General features: G+C 43.2%; 1 protein-coding gene across 1 annotated transcript in view; it reads left to right on the top strand.

Annotated features, from left to right (window-relative positions):
• Spty2d1 (SPT2 chromatin protein domain containing 1) overlaps positions 1 to 10,767 on the top strand; it is an 18,271-nt gene extending 7,504 nt beyond the window's left edge. Inside the window, exons 2-6 of the mRNA XM_028788879.1 lie at positions 892 to 1,006; positions 1,768 to 3,300; positions 4,732 to 4,897; positions 6,343 to 6,420; positions 7,740 to 10,767. Of these exons, the coding sequence (XP_028644712.1) occupies positions 892 to 1,006; positions 1,768 to 3,300; positions 4,732 to 4,897; positions 6,343 to 6,420; positions 7,740 to 7,833 (1,986 nt within the window). The 3' untranslated portion in view covers positions 7,834 to 10,767. The remainder of the gene's footprint in view (positions 1 to 891; positions 1,007 to 1,767; positions 3,301 to 4,731; positions 4,898 to 6,342; positions 6,421 to 7,739) is intronic.
• Positions 10,768 to 13,199: the final 2,432 nt, after the last annotated feature.

Below are 13,199 nucleotides of genomic sequence, written 5' to 3'. Positions count from 1 at the left end.
GGATGATAGGCTGTCTGTCATACACGGGATGGGAGAGCATAGGATGATAGGGTGTCTGTCATACACAGGATGAGAGAGCATGGGGATGATAGGCTGTCTGTCATACACGGGATGGGAGAGCATAGGATGATAGGCTGTCTGTCATACACAGGATGAGAGAGCATGGGGATGATAGGCTGTCTGTCATACACGGGATGGGAGAGCATTGGGGGTTTATAAACTGCTAGCTCTTTCCACAAAGATGATTTCTACGACCAACGCAGATACAGATTCAGTAACTAAAAAGTGTCTGTCTTACATAATAGAAAGAGTTGGAATATAGCCCAGTAGTAGAGCCTGGCATGTGTAAAGCCTGGGTTTCTTCTTAAGCTGTGATTTTAAAAAAAAAAAATACTAGCCCATAAATTATGTTTGATGGTCCCAGACATGAGAATTAGCTCTGTTTTTCATGGTTCTTTAATAGTAGATATTTAAGAGATTGAAGTCTTTTTCTTTCAGGGTTCAGATCATCCTTATTCCTGTTTCACTTTCTGTGCACAGTTATTTAAAAACCAAAGTCCATAAAAATAACATCTGTGCCTAGGCAGTATTCATGATCTTGGTAATTTGGAAACCAGTGTAAAGGAGTGTGTAGCAAATTAATATTTAATGATGTTTAATGCTACAGTTAAAAGATTACAGAGAACTAGGCTCTTTGTTTAGATTCCTTGTTCTTTCCCTTCCTTTCGTCATTTTCTCTTCTACATTTTCTGTAGTACTGGCTAGGGATTGAACTCAGAGCCGATACCTGTTAGACAAGCACTCTTCCTCTGAGCCTCACAACCCAGCCCAGACTATATATTTGTAAAGTATTGTTGCTTATAGCTTTTATTCTGCTTTATTTTTTTTTAGAAAAGGTACAGTTTGGCCGTGGGACCTCCGAAGAAAGACCCAAAAGTGAAAGGTGTCCAGTCAGCAGCTGTGCAAGCTTTCCTTAGGAGGAAAGAGGAGGAGCATAGACAAAAAGGTATGTGCTTGTGCTGCTTCTCAGTCTGTCTGCCAGCCACTGAACCCGTGTGTGTTTATGAAAACATCCTAAGAGCTTAGGAGTTTGGGGATGTGTCTGGGTTAACTTTATAGACAAATAGATGCATACATACATGTGCACTTGCATGTGTGTGCATGTGCTCATAGGTTGGTTATTTGGATTGTTTCCTCTAACCTCATATCACCCACCCCCAAGGCTTTGTGGAGCTGGGCATAGGGATATTCACTGTCATCCAGACATTCAGCAAGCTGAGACAAGATCATTTGTCGAGCTCAGGAGCTTTAGAGCGTCAGGGACAATACAGCAAGGGACAACACAGCAGGGACAACACAACCTCTTGAGGGGAGGGGAGGAGACATGAAAAGGCCTGGTATAGCAGCCATTTAACTAGCCATATTATATTTCCATTCTTCACCTTAGTCCTGGCATTGTTAGAGGTATTCATTGAGTCATTCTTAGCAGCTCCAGTGGGTGCTGGTGTTCCATTGACTTGGTATAATTTTGAGCCATTTTGTGCATTTTAAGCGAAAGCCAAGGGCCTTACCTGCTTAGTCATAAAGAGAAGCTCATACATGACCCACTTGTGTAGGAATTACTCAGTTTTGTTAGATGACTTCCTCATTTGACACATATCTAGAAACCATAACTCAACATTGAGCTTTGACTGTGGACTGGCGTCACATGAGCAGCTGCTCTGTTGAGACTGTTGAAATAATGTACTCTTGTTTTATTCCTTTCAGCCTTGGAAGAGAAAAAGAGGAAAGAGGAACTAGTGAAAAAGCGAATTGAGCTCAAACACGACAAAAAAGCAAGAGCTATGGCCAAGAGGACAAAGGACAATTTCCATGGTTACGATGGGATTCCTATTGAGGAAAAGACAAAGAAGAAGCAGGTGGTGGGAAGCCACCTGAGCCAGGGAACTGATCAGGAATATGATGTGGAAGAGGAAGACTTGATAGAATACAGTCAGGCTGAGTTGGACCAGGACTATGAGGAGGAGCAAGCGCCCCCCAAGGTTGAAAACAAGCCAAAGGCCCCCCATAAAAGTGCCCCACCACCCATGAACTTCACTGACTTACTGAGGCTAGCTGAGAAGAAGCAGTTTGAACCAGTGGAGATCAAGGTAGTGAAGAAAGTGGAAGATCGGCCCCTGACTGCAGAGGAACTGAGGGAGCGAGAGTTTCTTGAACGAAAGTATAGGAAAAAGAAACCTGAACCTGACACCAAACTACCTCCACCTGTGTCCAAGAGGGCACCCTCCCATAAAGACATCATGGGCACAAGGCCCAGCAAAGGTGCTGGGGACAGGCAGCTTTCTTCCAAAGGATTGCCCTTTCCTCATGCTGAGAAGAAATTCAGACCCAGCGCAGCCAATGAGAAACAAGTAGCTTTGTCTTCATTCAAATCCCTGCCAGGAGAGAGGACCAAGGTAGGATCTGGCAGTAGCTCCCAGTCCTCACTTCAAGAGGGTCACAACAGGCCTGTCTTCAACGGGACTGGAAAGCCCCACCCCAGCACCTTTTCACCAACTGTCCCAAAGACTTCTGCTAGCGGGACTCAGAAGTCTGCTTCTGAGCACAAAGCCAAAAAACCTCTTCCTTCTCATCCGAGCCATTCCAAGCCTGGGCCCACAGTTCTCTCACACAACAAAGCTAAGAGTCCAGGTGTCAGACAGCCAGGCAGCAACTCTGGCTCTGCTCCTGGGCAACCTACTCCGGGGACAGCTCGACCCACACTTAGTTCTGGCCCTGTGCCCAGGCGCCAGAATGGCAGCTCCAGCTCAGGATCTGAGCAGTCAGTCAGTGGGATCAGAAAGCTGCCCAGCAATTCACATTCCTCTGGACGAACACTCAATGGCACAAATGGCCCTGGACGACCTGCAAGCAGCTCAAGTGGCCCTGCGCGACCCATCAGTGGATCTGCTGGTTCTGGAAGACCTATGGGCAGTTCTGGAGGCCCTGGGCAGCCTGTAAACAGTCCACATGACCTTCGACGACCAATGAACAGTCTAGGCTCTCCTGGGAGGTCAGTCAGTGGCCCTGGGAGATCCATAAGTGGTTCCATTCCAGCTGGACGAACTGTCAATTCAGGACCTGGAAGACCAGTGAACAGCTTAGGACCTGGGCGAACAGTTAGTAACCCAGGCCTCCCCACAAAGCCCAAATGCACTGTTGTCTCAGAAACAATTTCTTCCAAGAATATTATTAGTCGGTCAAGCAATGGACAGATAAATGGAATGAAACCTCTCCTCTCTGGCTACAGATCCGCTCAAGGTAAAGTTGACCCTTATCCTAAAGAGTATATTTATCCCTAGGCCTTTGGAGAAAGTACGTACCTTTATATGATCAGAAACCCTGTGACCACTTTCACAAGCCCTGTAATGTGCTAATTGTTGATAGTGGAAAAGAGGCTTATCTAGGATCACCATTCACAGCCCCCACCTTGTTCTCTCTCACATGCAGGACTGTGATGTGTGAGAGAAGGGGACTGGATATAGCTGATGGTTCAGTAGGATAATGTGCTATATGAAGACTTACAGAGAATAACTGAGAGCTAGAGCCTTTGCCGCTCTGTTCATTCAGCACATGCTTGTTAAACACCTCCGCTATAGCAGCTGCTATTTTAGACTGTCCTGAGTTCTGTTCCTTTTAATAGGTGGTGTCAACAGCCATGTCACTTGGTGCTTTAGAAATCTGCCATCCCAAAGTTGAGTCATTGACAGCTGTGTGCTATAGGCATTGCGTGCTGCACAGGCACGCGTTAAGGACAAGAAACGGATGGCAAATTCCTTGCTTTACAGTCAGAGACTAGAAAGTTGCTCTCAGACACCTGAGACATCTCAGTCTGTTGTTGAGTACCTGTCTTTTTGCAAAGTTGTTCTTCAGGTTTTTTGGTTTGTTTGCTTTTTTGTTTTGTTGTTTGTTCATTTGAGGGATAGGGTTTGTTTTGCTTTTAGACAAGATAGTCCATTATGACCTGGAACTTACTGTATAGCTGAGGGTGACCTTTAATGTCTGATTTCCCACCTCTACCTCCTGGGATTACAAGTGTATACCACCGTAGTAGTCTGCCGGAGTTCAGGGATCCAAGCCCAGGGCTCTGGATATCCTGGCATGCTTTCTGCTGAGCCATATCACTAACTCAGTTTTTCAGTTTTTATCAGTTATCAGGCAAAAATAGGATATTAAAATATTTTTAATGTAGTCATACTTTTAACACTTTGAACAATTATAATTCTGAAAATGTTTTATACTTGGGTTTTTTTTCCCCCTAAGATAGGGTCTTGCTATGTTGTCCAGGACTTCTTCAAACTGTCAGCTCAAGCTTTCAAGCCCAGATAGCTGAAATTTCAGGCATGTGCAGGTCTTTGAATTTTTAAGTGAAATGAAAATTTGGTATGTTTATTTGGTAAAATTAAAAGTTAATGATTCTGTGGCAATTTGTAACTTGACTGGAGTTTCAGAAATTTTACTTATCTAATAAATCACAGAAGTCTGTATAACTAAGCTGGAAAACATGACAAGGCACCAAGGCATGTTAAAGTGCCACAGCAGCTCAGTCCCTTGGAGACTTGAGCCAGCTAGTGTACTCTGCTTTCAGGGGAGCCATCTTTATGCCAGTTTCTCTGAATCCTAGTGACATGGTCCCCTGCAGGAACTATTTCTCCATACAGTGTTCTTACAAGTCATGACTGTTGTTCTTAGGTCCTCAAAGGCTTCCCTTCCCTACTGGCTACAAAAGGCCTCGAGAGTATGAAGATGACGATGATGAATATGACTCGGAAATGGATGATTTCATCGAAGATGAAGGAGAATCTCAGGAAGAAATATCCAAGCACATTCGAGAAATTTTTGGCTATGACCGAAAAAAGTAAGCTGAAGATTTACCTAAACATAAACTTTTATCATTTACAGGAGAGAAACATTAACAGTAGAGACATTGAATACTTAGTTAGAAACCTTCGGGTAGTGCTGGCTCTCAAAAGCTTTAGTCTTAGAGCATTGCTTCCTGTCAGCTTGTGTCACAGCCGAGAGAGGACTTGACACAGGAGAGGAAAACTTGAATTAAGAAAATGCTCCTAGTGAGATTGGCCTTTCGGCAAGTCTGCAGTGCATTTTCTTGACAGTTGATTTGGGAGGGCCTCCCAGCTCTCTGTGGGCTGTGTCATCCCAAGGTTGGTAGTCCTGGACGCTGAGAAAAAGAAAGCTGGTTGAGTAAGCTCTGAGGAGCAAGCCAGCAAGCAGCCTCTGCATCAGCTACGACTTTGAGTTCTTACCCTGGCTTCTCTAGATAATGGACTTTATATACAATGAAATCAACCCTTTCCTTCCAGGGTTGATTTTGGTCACAGCAATAGAAACATTAAGATAGGGCACACAATAGTTTCTAAATGAATTCAGAATAGTTTATAATGTAAGCTGCTTCTTTTAAAAGACAGATGGGGAGTGAAACAGACTCATGGGGTAGAAGTAGACGGTGCTGTGGAGCCAGAGGTAGATGGTAGGAGGCTTGTCAGAGGACACTTTGGAAGAGTAAGTGAGACCCTTCATGTATAAGACAGATGAAACCTATCACACATCGTATGACAAAGTGTTTACGCATCTTTAGAAGCCCCTCTAGAACCAGGCCATCCAACAGGCATCTGAGACACACAGCACTGTGGGAGGAGGAACCAGTTGTCCAGGAGCTCAAGGCAGCCAGTGAAGCAGCAGCACTGCCTGCTAACCTTGCCATTGGCGTCTCTCTTCAGTTTACTGTTTGGAAGGTCTCCCGGTAGTCATGAGGTCTAATGAGATTGAGATACATTTTCATATTGCACGTTCAGGACTTAGATTGAGTTATTAGATAAATGTAGCTGGTTGAGGACGCCTTGTTGACTTTGGTGCTTTTGCTAATGCTGAGATCTGGAAGAGTTGCCTTGTAGGCACCTAAGGCTCCTTTAATGCCTTTACCACAATACTCATTTCTACCCACTCTCTGCCATTCTCACTCCAAACAAGGCAGGGGTGAGTATGACACGCCTAACACTGAGTAGGTTAGTTGTAATTGTAAGCAGGTTTGGTTCTGTTGTAATGAGAGGCTGTAGCTCTTTAAGAAAATTAAATCTTGCTGGGCGGTGGTGGTGCACGCCTTTAATCCCAGCACTTGGGAGGCAGAGGCAGGCGGATTTCTGAGTTCGAGGCCAGCCTGGTCTACAGAGTGACTTCCAGGACAACCAGGGCTACACAGAGAAACCCTGTCTCGAAAAACCAAAAAAAAAAAAAAGAGAGAGAGAGCTGAATCTCTATTCATTTTTGACTTTGCTTTCTTGCCAGATATAAAGATGAAAGTGACTATGCCTTACGTTACATGGAGAGCAGCTGGAAGGAGCAGCAGAAAGAGGAAGCCAAAAGGTGAGCAGATGGCATGTTGTGTAGAAACATCTCAACCCTGCAGCTGCGGGTTCCTGATGGGGCCTGGGCCATAGTTCTCTAGCTGGTAGTGCTGCTGGCTGGCTGTGAAAGCCGCCTACAGATTCCTTGCCTTTTTAAGGTTTTCCCATTTATAAAATTAGAATGTACCGCTTTAACCACTGAGGCTCGTGGGGGTTAGGACAGTATGTAGCCCATGTGCTTGCAGTGTCTCGTGGGTGATGTGTAGTAAGATTAGAAGCCTCCCCAAGTCGGCCATGGGCTGTGTTTACTTTTCTGTGTCCATTAGGCTTGTCTTGGTGCTGAAACTTGTAATTTTTCTACCTCAGGGACCTCATGGGAGTAGATTAGATTCCCTCCACCTCCTTGTTTAACTGCCTAGTCATGAGTTTCCAGGCATTTCTTAGGTGAGGGTAACAAATGATTCCTTTGCTTATAGTGTTAATAATAATCCCCACTATAGAGGAGTAATTCACCTCGGTCCCAACACGAAACACTAAACAGCTTTCTTTCTCTTGACCTTCCTTCTTCTAACTAGGTACAATGTCAAAATAGGTATTAAGAAAAAAGAATGTGGACTCTTACTAGCGAATGAATGTTTTCTAGGTTTTTATACTTACTGTGTATGTGGAGGGAGAGTCACTTCTTCTCTATGTGGATATCAGGGATCAAACTCAAATCAAGATGCTTCTTTATTTTTAAATGTTTTTGAAAAGGATGGAAAAATAGCTCCTTGGTTAGAGAGAACTGTACTCCTCGAGGACTGGAGTTCAGTTTCCAATACCCACCCCTAACAGGTGGCCCAGAACTGCCTTGTACCCTGGCTCAGCTCCATGGGCGCTGTCTTCTTCTGACCTAGACAGGCACTTGCACTCATGTGCACATACATAGACTTTTAAAATAATAAATAAATAAACAAGGTTTGTCTGTGTAGCCCTGCCTGTCCTGGAACTCATTCTGTAGACCAGGCTAGCCTTGAACTCACAAAAATCTGCCTCCCAAATGCTGAGATTTTAAAGGCATTTACCACCTTGCCTGGCCTCACAGTCTTATTTTAATTTTTGATGTTAAGGCTTTTTTGTCATTCTTGTTGTGAAATCTTTATTCTACATTTTTCTTTCTGTGACCCTGTTTTATTTAAATTGTGTGTGTGTGTGTGTCTGTGTGTGTGTTATGTCTCTGTCACATAGGCAAACTCATTAGCCAGTCCACACGAAAGTTCAGTTGAGATACCAATCTTGCTTTCTAAAGTTGTAACTTCAGGTATATTAACAATATCCTTTAAAACAATCTCTCCATAGTTTAAGACTCGGTATGCAAGAGGACTTAGAGGAAATGAGGCGTGAGGAGGAAGAAATGAAACGTCGAAAGGCCAAGAAGCTGAAGCGACACTAGCTGCTGCTGCTGTGGATTCTGGGAGGGACACTGCAAGGATTTCCTGCCTTCAGACTGAGCAAGCCTCTTCCCGGCTTAGATTCACACATGGGCAACAAGAGGAAGGAATACATACTGTCGTTTGCAGGCTATCGTTTGAGTGTGCAGTGTTTTCAAATAGTCCAGGGTGGAACCTATAATGGAGATGACTCCATGCTGGCCATGTGCTCTGTTGAAGTTAGCCATTCACAGGTGCCGGCCATGATCCTGATGAGCTATGCACGCTAATGTGGGACCACTCACCAGTCAGCTTATCCTGTTCCTTTGCTACTTCAAAAGGAGAAAAAGATTAATGTGTGAGAGGGTACCACGCAGATCGCAGTCTGACTTGTCCTTAGGAAGGGCCTGGCCCTTCTGTGAATGCTGCCAGCAATAAAGTGACCTGTCCTAGTCTATGTATGAATTGAAACCCAGGAAAGAGTAGGCTTTATAGGTATTACATGAGTCTCACCCTTGTGACTTTGACACTCAGAATGAATTATACTGTATTTAGCTTATTTGTGGATTGGATGCTAAGCATTCTTAACTGATATTAGATAATAAAAATTTCTCAAGTTAAAATACAAATTTTGCCAGAACAAGAATGTTCTTTTCCAGTTTTCCTTTCAAGCTGTTACGTTGATTTGCGTGAAGTAGATGAGGCCCTTACTATTATGGTGATTGAGTTTTGTTTGTTTGTTTGTTTGTTTAATTCATTTTTATATTAAAGAAAGATGGTTATTTAGATACTAGATTTGAAAGGATAGTAGTTTAAAACTTAACAAGAAGCGTGTATTTTGGCCCCTTCTGCTTTATTCTCCCCATTAAAATGCTATTTGGGACCCTAAGGTGCCCCTGTACCTCTTGATGTTAATAACATTGCATTTTTAGCTTAAATTCCTTAGAAAATGTTAATGACCAAAAAGCCAAATATTTCGTGTATCAGGAATACCCCCTTGACTTTGTCCGTGTTGCACTTTTCTTTCTAACTATGCACTGTGAGGAGATAATATCTCCTATCGTTGGTGTTTTACTGAGCTGTGAAACCTTGAGTTCTATCTGCTGAAAGCCAGACCTGCAGACGAGTGTCTCTTCAGCCTAGTGTCCATCCAGGCTGACTGATGTCTGCTCTGGCTGGAAGGAAGCCATGTCTCGAGGACACTCAGCAATAGAATGAAATGGCATGCTAGAGACTGGAGGGTGGAGGGTTGGGAGCAGCAGCCAGGATTCGGTTTGTGGGACGATTCCACAATGCATCTGGCTGTCTTAAACTGTTAAGCCATGAAGGGTGGGAAGCTGGAGACGCTGTCCTACAAAGAACTCTTTTCAACAGGTCCAGACTTTATGCATTTTGTTCATGATGTCTTCATCCTTTAAGCTTAAGTATTATGGGTAATCAATTGTGTTTCACCTTCCTTTGTGGGACCATTTGACCCAGTCCTTAAAACAAACTCATTTTGAATTGAGTTTCAAACTTTGAGAAAGTGCAAGGATTTAATTTTAGAGGGTATAGAACATGTAATGACGCTCCATGTAGGTCTTTATACACTGGTAGTAGAAAGTCTATTGACTTCCCTTTCCCTCTCCCACCATTAATATAAAGGGAGTAATATTCCATTGATAAGTAGGTTTGGAACATTATGTTATTGCTATCACTTGTGTGTTTCCCCTCTTCCGTGATTTTCCTTAAATAACCCTTTTTTCATATTCATACTCTGGAATCTGTAATTGCAGTCAAAGTTACTGGTGGCTGAAAGTTTACTGTACTCAATTTCAGGGTGCAGCTGTTTGCACAGAAAGGAGCCATTGTGCTAGAGTAAAGTTTCAGAACTTGCTAGAGTGAGGTTGTACTGTCTCTCGTGTATGAATGCATTTCTGTAACAGATATGCATCAAATTTTACAAAAGTACGCTTGTGTGGCTCATTGAAAAAACACAGGAAAGAAAGATTGCAAGTCCAAACTATTGTCTTCCATTTTGCTCTTCTGTATTTCCTGACCACTTAGAAAAAGCTCACAAGCGTTTGAAGAAACAGCAGCAGGCTGTTATTTTTTTCAAGGTTTACAAATTAAGTGCTTGATTTTTAATGTATTCTCTCTACTGTTTTGATTTTCAGATTTTGATTCAATATTTGAAGATGTGCCTTTTATTGGGTAATGTTAATTCTCGAATGTAGTAATGTTGTTTCACAATTGTAATGTTACATGATCATGGGTGTGTCATTCTCTAACAAATGATGTGACAAGAAAGTAGTTTTCATAGAACTCATGGCTCTGATTGCACAGTCCCCTTGCTAAAGCAAAGGGCAGTCTCTTTTAAGGCTACTTCAGAACTGGTCTTTGTATTTTCTCTAAGCAATGGATGCAGTCATGTCCATTTAGAGGCAGGGTACCACATGTCACAGGCAGCCCTAAGTGTGTGCCATGAGAAAGTTCAAAGACTGTAACAAAGTCTACAGGAACTCAAAATTTCATTTTTGTAATGGTAACCCCCAAGATTTTCTCCAAGAAATAAATTATTTTGTATTTTATAACTTTAAAGCAGCTCGTAGTACATTTCTGAGATATAGCAGAAGACCAAAACATTTTTCGAAAGAGAATAAATATATAAAGAGAGACTGGTTGTTTTATTTTCAGTGTGCTGATTAGACTATTTATTTTGTGAGTGGATGTGATGAAATACATGTTCGGGTGTTTACTGTGTGATTAAGAGTGGAATATCGATTTCTTTGGCATTATTAAATCCATGATGTCTTTTACATAATGGACAAATCAAATATGAAAGAAAAACTTTGACATAGCTTAGCTTGTTTTCTGGTGCTGTTGACCTGCAGAAGAGTATACTTTTGCATATACAGGTGAATGTTTTGCAATTTATGTATACAAGAAATTGTAGGCATTAAAATATTTTATTGATATTTTTACTGGTTTTCATTTATTGATCAAAACTTGAAGCTATCCCTTATCGCCTGGCCCTGTACTAGCTAGGAACCTCTGTAGGCTTATTAGGTTCTAAGGTCAGGCTTGTCCCTTGGGACACACTCCTGCCTGTTGTCCCTTATATACCTGTGTCTGTTCAGCCTATTACTGATTTCTCTTCCATCCTTCCATCAGTAAGAATACCATTGTGTTTTCTCAGACATCAAGTTAAAAAACAGAAAATGAGGGCTGGTGAGTTAGCTCAGTGGTTAAGAGTACTTGTTACCTTTGTAAAGGACTCAGATTCAATTCTCAGAACCCAGATGGTGGCTCAATACCAGTACCCTCAATACCCTCTTCTAATCTCCACCAGTACCAGACATGTAGGCAAAACACTCAAAGAAAAAAACAAAAACAAAACTGGATGTGGTTAGAGCAATGAACTCTAGCTTCAAGACTTGGGGTTTTGAAGGTTTATTCAAGTAAAAAGGAAACAGCAGAGCTGCTACATAATTCTTCTTGTCAGAATTGTCAGTTCAAATTCCCTGTAACAAACGAGCTTGAGGAGCTGGAGAATGGCTCAGTGGTTAAAGCATTCGCCCTGGACAACCATCAGGACAGGAGTAACACATAGACACATAGCACACACACAACCAGATGAGCACCCTACACCCCTGTGTAAGCCCAGCTCCAAGAATGGCAGACAGGAACTGGGCCTTGCTGGCTTCTAGCCAAGCCTGGGAAACAAGCCCCTAGTTCTAAGACTTAGGACCTGGAAGCAAGGCCATGATAGAGGACACCCTCTATCACTGTGAGGCATGCTGGCCTCAGTACATGGACTGATGGGTGGGTGATAGTGAAAAGATGAGTTCCTAGGAGTGCCTCGAGATTAGCAGACACACCCATGCATGCAGGGAATGTAGATAACTTGACCCTACTGTGTGCTGAATCCAGGTCATGTGGGAAATGTAAGAGCTACTAATAGTGTCTAGATTCCCAAATTACTACGAATTACGTGTGTGGATTTTATATTCATTCTTCTCTCCATAGGCAGGGTAATCTTAGGGGCAGAGGATGGACTGACGTATGAAGTGCTTGCTGAAAAAAGGAGTCTCTGAGTTCAGAGGGAGACACGGTGGCAGCCATCTGTAAATTGGGCCAGCACTTGGTGACGCAGAGGGGGTTCCCATGGCTCCCTGGCTGGCCAGTCTAATCAAGGTAGAGATCAACTAACTGTTTTCTGTGTAAACTATAGGGCTGCTTTGCTGGGGCAGGTCTGTTCTCTTACGCAGTGGAACCATCAGTCACCAGAATGTTCGTCTTCCCTCTCCCCACCTCCCCATCTCCGCCGCACTCATCCCAGTTTTAGGTATAAGATCTTGGGACTCAGACTCCTGATTTACTAACTGCTTAGAATTTATACTTCGGTTCCCATCCCTGGACTCAAACTCACTGCATCATATTGAGAGCTGGTTAGGTTTTGTTTCTATAACGCTTATTTTTGAAAGGGTCATCAGAGGTCTAGATAGATGCTCAGATTAAGAGCATGAGCTGCCCAAGAGCTCTTACAGAGGACCTGCATCCATCCCCTGCATCCACCTTGGGCAGCTCACAATCACCTTAAACTCCAGGAAATCAGAAGCCTGTGGATGGCTGACCTTCAATGCACAGGGCATGTCTTTAATCCCAGGACTTGTGAGACAGCGGCAGGTGGAACTCTGAATTCATGGTCAGCCTGTTCTACAGAGTTCCAGGATAGTAAGAGAAACCCTGTCTCTATAAAAACTAAATAATAAAATAAATATTTTAAAAGGAATTTTGGCTGGGGGCTGGAGAGATGGCTCAGCAGTTAAGAGCACTGACTGCTCTTCCAAAGGTTCTGAGTTCAATTCCCAGCAACTACATGGTGACTCACAACCATGTGTAATGAGATCTGATGCCCTCTTCTAGTGTGTCTGAAGACAGCTAAAGTGTATACTCATATAAATAAAATAAATAAATCTTTAAAAAAAATAAAAAGGAATTTTGGACAAATTTTAGGGTTTTTTTTAAGCAGCAAGATTGATCTTGTTTGGCCATTGCCTTAGCACCTAAGTGAAATCCCGTGTCTAATCTCTACTGTGCTGACAAGACACCTGAGCCTCTTAGCTTCTCTTTGGTCACTTTGTAAAATGAGGCCAATACCCAGCTTTAGGGGGTTCAGGTGAAGATTAAAATCTCATTTTAGCATCTCGCCCAATATTGGAATGAATCATCCACACACAACTCCTCCTGCACTGCCCCAACCCCACACACAACTCCCCCTGCACTGCCCCAACCCCCACACACAACTCCCCCTGCACTGCCCCAACCCCCACACACAACTCCCCCTGCACTGCCCCAACCCCCACACACAACTCCCCCTGCACTGCCCCAACCCCCACACACAACT

This window comes from Grammomys surdaster, unplaced genomic scaffold, assembly GCF_004785775.1.
Source record: "Grammomys surdaster isolate TR1022 unplaced genomic scaffold, NIH_TR_1.0 125769, whole genome shotgun sequence".
NCBI classification, from domain to species: Eukaryota; Metazoa; Chordata; class Mammalia; order Rodentia; family Muridae; genus Grammomys; species Grammomys surdaster.
This window is presented reverse-complemented; position numbering and strand designations above follow the sequence as displayed.